Source organism: Notolepis coatsorum, assembly GCF_963971535.1.
Source record: "Notolepis coatsorum genome assembly, chromosome: 19".
Classification (NCBI taxonomy): Eukaryota; Metazoa; Chordata; class Actinopteri; order Aulopiformes; family Paralepididae; genus Notolepis; species Notolepis coatsorum.
In genome coordinates this window covers 9,846,382-9,853,881 of record NC_140183.1, presented here as the reverse complement: position 1 = coordinate 9,853,881, position 7,500 = coordinate 9,846,382, and the positions used below count along the sequence as shown (strand labels likewise).

Below are 7,500 nucleotides of genomic sequence, written 5' to 3'. Positions count from 1 at the left end.
TATCATTACTAAAGTGGTATTCTGTCTCTTGTCTTATCATTACTAAAGTAGTATTATGTCTCTTGTCTTAACATTACTAAATTAGTATTCTGTCTCTTGTCTTATCATTACTAAAGTGGTATTCTGTCTCTTGTCTTATCATTACTAAAGTAGTATTATGTCTCTTGTCTTAACATTACTAAATTAGTATTCTGTCTCTTGTCTTATCATTACTAAAGTAGTATTCTGTCTCTTGTCTAATTATTACTAAAGTGGTATTCTGTCTCTTGTCTTATCATTACTAAAGTAGTATTCTGTCTCTTGTCTTATCATTACTAAAGTAGTATTCTGTCTCTTGTCTAATTATTACTAAAGTGGTATTATGTCTCTTGTCTTATCATTACTAAAGTGGTATTCTGTCTCTTGTCCTATCATTACTAAAGTGGTATTCTGTCTCTTGTCCTATCATTACTAAAGTGGTATTCTGTCTCTTGTCCTATCATTACTAAAGTGGTATTTTGTCTCCTGTCCTATCATTACTAAAGTGGTATTCTGTCTCTTGTCCTATCATTACTAAAGTGGTATTCTGTCTCTTGTCCTATCATTACTAAAGTGGTATTCTGTCTCTTGTCCTATCATTACTAAAGTGGTATTCTGTCTCTTGTCTTATCATTACTAAAGTGTTATTCTGTCTCTGGTCCTCTCGTCTCCAGGTGGAAGCCTCGCGGCGCTGGCGGAACCCCAACGTGGCCAAGTGCGTGTGCGTCTCCGTCTGGCTCTTTGCCATCGTCGTCACCTACTCCTTCCTCTCCACGGCCTTCCGGCACACCGGCTGCTGCCTGTCCAAGCTCCTCTTCATCACCATCACCGAGTTCTTCCTTCCCCTCGTCATCATCGTGGCCTTCACCCTGAGGATCATGTGGGCGCTGGCCGACCCGCGGCTCATGCAGCAGAGCAGGTAGGGCCCTCATGCAGCAGAGCAGGTAGGGCCCTCATGGAGCAGAGCAGGTAGGGCCCTCATGCAGCAGAGCAGGTAGGGCCCTCATGCAGCAGAGCAGGTAGGGCCCTCATGGAGCAGAGCAGGTAGGGCCCTCATGGAGCAGGTAGGGCCCTCATGGAGCAGGTAGGGCCCTCATGGAGCAGGTAGGGCCCTCATGCAGCAGAGCAGGTAGGGCCCTCATGCAGCAGAGCAGGTAGGGCTCTCATGGAGCAGAGCAGGTAGGGCCCTCATGCAGCAGAGCAGGTAGGGCCCTCATGGAGCAGAGCAGGTAGGGCCCTCATGGAGCAGAGCAGGTAGGGCCCTCATGCAGCAGAGCAGGTAGGGCCCTCATGGAGCAGAGCAGGTAGGGCCCTCATGGAGCAGAGCAGGTAGGGCCCTCATGCAGCAGAGCAGGTAGGGCCCTCATGGAGCAGTCTGCCAACACGGCTCAGGGAGTATCAAAGATAATATTTCATTTAAATCAAACATAAAATCACGGTTTGAGAGATGGTCAAGTGTGCGACACTTTTAACTGAGGGGTCGAGATGTATTTTAATGTATTTTAATGTATTTATTTTTATGTATTTTAGCGTAGGAACCTAATGATTCCTACTGTGTTTTAATTATTGTACTGTGTCTTAATTATTGTAGTGATCATGTCACCTGCCCCAGAGACTACAGTTGAAAATTTGCCAACCTGGCTACACTGGCATATTTACAGTAAATGTTCCTTAATATGCACTGTCTCTGTATTTTACACCAATAAATACAAATACAAAAATGCAGCAGGTACGGCCCTCACTATATCAGGCTAAACCATGCCTACTATACAGCCTTCATAGAACCCACTATACAGAAGAAGCCATAATCATTCCACAGAATTTCATCATAGAACCCATAATCATGCCACAGAATTTCATCATAGAACCCATAATCACTATACACAGAAGGCCCTCATAGAACCCATAATCATTCCACAGAATTCCATCATAGAACCCATAATCACTATACACAGAAGGCCCTCATAGAACCCATAATCACTACACAGAAGGCTCTCATAGAACACATAATCACTATACAGAAGGCCCTCATAGAACACATAATCACTATACACTATACTATGCGAGGTTTGAGGCTGTGAATAACAACACCAGCCTACAAACCACGGCAATGGGGGGGGGGGGGGTCTGCTGATGGAGACTCAGTGTTCAGGGTAACAGAGCATGAGGTGAGACGGATCTTTAAAAAAGTGGATATCAGGAAGGCAGCAGGACCGGACGGCATCCCCGGCCGCGTCCTAAAAGTCTGTGCCGACCAACTGGCCCCGGTATTCACTGACATCTTCAACCTGTCCTTGGAACAGGCCGTCATCCCCACCTGTCTGAAGAAGTCCACCATCATCCCTGTACCCAAAAAATCTACGCCCGCTTGCCTCAACGACTACCGCCCTGTAGCCCTCACCTCCATAGCCATGAAGTGCTTTGAGAAGCTAGTGAAGGGCTACATCTGTTCCTCCCTCCCCATCAACCTGGACCCTCTGCAATTTGCATATCGCCCCAACAGGTCCACGGAGGACGCCATAGCCCATGTGCTGCACACAGCAGCATCACATCTGGACAAGAGGAAGGGGAACTATGTGAGAATGCTGTTCATCGACTACAGCTCAGCATTCAATACCATAGTCCCCTCCAAACTCATAGCCAAGCTCAGGGACCTGGGCTTGAACTATGACCTGTGCCAGTGGGTCCTGGACTTCCTGACGGGCAGACCCCAGGTGGTAAGAGCCGGCAACTGCACCTCCTCATCCATCACGCTCAACATAGGGGCCCCCCAGGGCTGTGTTCTGAGCCCCCTCCTCTACTCCCTGTACACACATGACTGCGTAGCACAGCGGAACAACAACACCATCATCAAATTTGCTGATGACACAGTAGTGGTGGGCCTGATCTCTGCCAACGACGAAAGGGCCTACCTGGAAGAGGTAGAGAACCTGTCACAGTGGTGTCAGGAGAACTGCCTCTCCCTGAACGTCAGCAAAACAAAAGAGATGATTGTGGACTTCAGGAGGTCGGGGGTCAAGGACTACAGCCCCCTCAGCATCGACGGGGCACCAGTTGAGAGAGTGAACAGTTTCAAGTACCTCGGAGCCCACATATCCGAGGACTTGACATGGACCACACACATTGACAGTGTTGTGAAGAAGGCACGACAACGCCTCTACTTCCTCAGGCGCCTAAGGAAGTTCCAAGTCAGTCAGAAGATCCTTAGGAACTTCTACTCATGTACAATAGAGAGCATCCTGACCGGCAACATCACCTCCTGGTTTGGGAATAGCACTGCACAAGACCGTAGCAGACTACAAAGAGTGACACGTTCAGCCGAACGCACAATTAGAGGGGGGCTTCCCAGTGATGTACCTGAACGCGTTCAATGAACGATCGTTCATGAACGCGTTCGTATTTTGGGCGAACTTGAACTGAACGTACTGTATATCCGCTAAATGAACGTAATTGAGAACGAGTTCATTCTCAGCCCTGTGTAACGGAGTTCAAAAGTGCGTTCATTCTCGGCACTCTGTTATTATAACGGCGTTCAAAGATGTGCCATATTTCATATGCATTTCAGCCGAAAACTCAGTTAAAACACACTGTAAACTGGACAAAAATGATGCGTAAAAATCACCCGATCTGGCAACGTGCCTGTCACCCCCTGCTATTGGCTACGTGATCAGACTCCTCCTCACAACAAGCAGTGGAACAGTGCTTACAGCAGAATCTGCGCGCAGAAGCCGAGAGGCGCTGCAGCAGCACTCGCTCAGTCAGAGTCAGACTCTAGACGTCGTCGTATGCATTTAAAAGAGTTTACAATTCAAACTATTTGATAAACTTCTACTTTCAGCCCGGAAATGCATTCTGATAAACTGGATTAAGGATAAGCCTCAATTTTTACAAATGTGGTATAGAGAGATCTTCGGTATGCTGCTACCCCATGAAAGACACTGTGCATAGAGGCAACAACGCTTCCTTTCAGGAGGTGTGTGGGCCCCACTATTAGACTATTTTCCTGCTGAAATGTATCGGATCCTTCTAAAGGCCCAATGCCCCATTGTATGGACAGACCTAGGATAGAAAAAATAAATATATGTATGTTTACATGTGAATGGGCTCGAGGCAAGTGCAATAATGTACAGTGCCTGTCTTGGTCTGCTTTCCTTTTTGCTTGTTTTTCTTTTTTTGTTTTTGCTTGCTTATGGTGTGGATGATGGCATATAGATGAACTGGAGGACCCCCCCCCCCCTTGTCCCAATGTGTGTTTTTGTAATGTAAGTAACTGTACGTGAAACATCTATAATAAAAAAAAATATTCAAAAAAGAACTAAAAAGAACTAAATTAGTTCATTTTTGAAACCATGAACTTTAGTTCAACATTTTGAATTATGAACTATGAACTGAACTAGTTCATTTAAAAAAATTTGAACTGTGAACTGAACTAGTTCATGTAGAAAGTGAACTTTCCCAACACTGGGGCTTCCCACCCTCCAGAACATTTACAACAAGCGGTGCAAGGGGAAGGCTAAGAGAATTATTAAGGACTCGAGCCACCCGAACAACTGCCTCTTTGAACTGCTGCCGTCAGGCAAGCGATACCGGAGTCTTATGGCGAGCACAGAAAGACTCAGAAGGAGCTTCTATCCCCAGGCCATCAGGCTGCTAAACGAACAATAATCGCTAAACGAACAATAATCACTATGCAACAACCATCAAATGCACACAGCACACACACCCACACGCACACACACACTCACTCAAACAAACAACACACTGCAGCACCCACTCTCCACACTTTAGATCACACAAACACACTTACACTTTATATTTATTGATAAAGGATTTGCACTACAACTCGTACACCTACTGTGAATTGTACCTAAACTGCACCTCGTCCATTTATGCCTTGCACTATATAGTATTGTATATTAGTACACTGCACAGTATTGTATATTGTATGGTAACTACGTCTACGAACATTGTACATATGTCTAAACTGAACACTGTGACCTCTTTTTTTTCTTCTAATTTTTACTATGTTTTTATTTCATACTTATCTTGTCATGCACAGTCTCTGGAGCGCAACAGTAAGAAGCATTTTGTACAAAAGTATTCTGTACTTCTGTATGACAACTATTAAAGAAACTTGAAACTTGAAACTACAGAAGGCCCTCATAGAACCCATAATCACTATACAGAAGGCTCTCATAGAACCCATAATCACTATACAGAAGGCCCCAGTGGTGGCTGCTGACCAAATTTTTGGGTGAAGCACAAATATTATATTATATTATATTTATAAAACATCCCCCAATGTGTGTCCTCATAGAACCCATAATCATATGACAAAAAGCCCTCATAGAACCCATAGTCATTCCACAGAATTTCATCATAGAACCCATAATCAAACGACAGAATGTTCTCATAGAATTAGAAATAGAGGGAAGGAGCCGGTGTGTGATGTTGACCTGTGCTCTACAGGGAGAGAGACGGTGTGTGATGTTGACCTGTGCTCTACAGGGAGAGAGACGGTGTGTGATGTTGACCTGTGCTCTACAGGGAGAGAGACGGTGTGTGATGTTGACCTGTGCTCTACAGGGAGAGAGCCGGTGTGTGATGTTGACCTGTGCTCCACAGGGAGAGAGACGGTGTGTGATGTTGACCTGTGCTCCACAGGGAGAGAGACGGTGTGTGATGTTGACCTGTGCTCTACAGGGAGAGAGCCGGTGTGTGATGTTGACCTGTGCTCCACAGGGAGAGAGACGGTGTGTGATGTTGACCTGTGCTCCACAGGGAGAGAGACGGTGTGTGATGTTGACCTGTGCTCTACAGGGAGAGACGGAGGAGAGCTGTCCAGCTGCTGACGACCATACTGATCATCTTCACGGTCTGCTTCACTCCCTTTCACGTCAGACAGGTGAGCAAAGAGAGAGAGGGAGAGAGGGAGGGAGAGAGGGAGAGATAGAGAGAGGGAGAGAGGAGTGTGTGTTTCGATGATGGTTTGGAAAACAGAGCTTTGGTCCACAAACAGTACCTGGGCTGGGAACAGGTGTCGGGTCTGTCCAGGTGCTGTAGGACGAAGTGAAGGTCGTCCGCCGAAACTGTTGGCCCTGTAGGTGCAGTAAGGGGTCTGTAATGGCCTTGAGGTAATAATAAATTGTATTTGTATTGCACTTTTCGTTTCACTAGGATCCCAAAGTGCTACAGGGTTGAATATGTAAGGGATAATGTATAGCTACGAGGTCATTGTCGCAAAATAATTGACCGACACGGAGTTTAAAATACTGAGGCGCCTCGGCGAGGTGTTTTAAACGTCAGTGAAGGTAAATTATTTTGCGATGATGACCGAGTATAGCTATACATTATCCCGCTTATTACATGGCTAACTTACTAACAATATATACCTAATTCATTTTACAAAATTGACAAGACGAGATCAAATGCAGACACAGTTGTTCTGTGGCTCTGTCAGCCCAAATAAAGTGATTATTATTATCGCGGGCAGCCCGGCAGGTGTGTCTGATTGCACTGAAACAGTGTGTGTCAGTGGGGCTTGATTACTCCAGCTGCGAAAAACAATAATCACCGGTGGTTATCGAAAATTATTACATGGCGTTTTCACATTCGCCGAAATGCTTGCTTGTGATTGGTCAATAGCCCCCCGACAGCGGTCATTATTTTTCAATAATGACCGCTGTGGGACAATAATGACCGATGTGCGCAGCTGTTCGCAATCAAGCCCACATCAGTGCAGCAAATCAGACACACTGCCGCGGCTAGTTACAGCGGAGCCAGAACAGAGGCTGCCCGCGATAATAATAATCACTTTATTTGGGCTGACAGAGCCACAGAACAACTGCGATTTGTCAAATGAATTAGGTATATTGTTAGTAAGTTAGCCATGTAATAAGCGGGATAATGTATAGCTTTACTCGGTCATTGTCGCAAAATAATTGACCTTCACTGACGTTTAAAACACCTCGCCGAAGCGGCTCGGTATTTTAAACTACGTGTCGGTCAATTATTTTGCGACAATGACCTCGTAGCTATACATTATCCCTTACATAATTCACCGCTGTCGGGGGCTATTGACCAATCACAATCAAGCATTTCGGCGAATGTTAAAACGCCATGTAATATATATATATATATATATATATATATATATATTAATAATAAAAAATAAAAATAAAATACAGAATAAAAATTTAATAAAAATAGAACATAGTTAAAAATATAGTATAAACAGAAGATTAAAGACAGCAGCAAGAAAAAGAAAAAATAGAATCACAAGATTCTACTACTACTACTATCTCTACCACCACTACTAATTCAAATTGTAAACCCAGATTTGTTTTGGCAGTCTGAGAGCTGTATGTTGAGTTGTTTTTTTGTGGAGGACATCTTCGGTTTTGCAGGATTTTTGGAGAAGGCATGGCACCTAAGACAAAACACACTGTATCCTATATAATTGTATTTGAATTCACCTTGTTT

At 44.7% G+C, this 7,500-nt stretch overlaps 1 protein-coding gene across 1 annotated transcript in view; it reads left to right on the top strand.

Moving 5' to 3' along the window:
• Positions 1-7,500, top strand: part of gpr20 (G protein-coupled receptor 20) — a gene marked incomplete at its 3' end in the record, with an annotated part of 11,378 nt that overhangs the window by 2,375 nt on the left and 1,503 nt on the right. The window contains exons 3-4 of the mRNA XM_084335948.1: positions 693-937; positions 5,839-5,923. Of these exons, the coding sequence (XP_084192074.1) occupies positions 693-937; positions 5,839-5,923 (330 nt within the window). The remainder of the gene's footprint in view (positions 1-692; positions 938-5,838; positions 5,924-7,500) is intronic.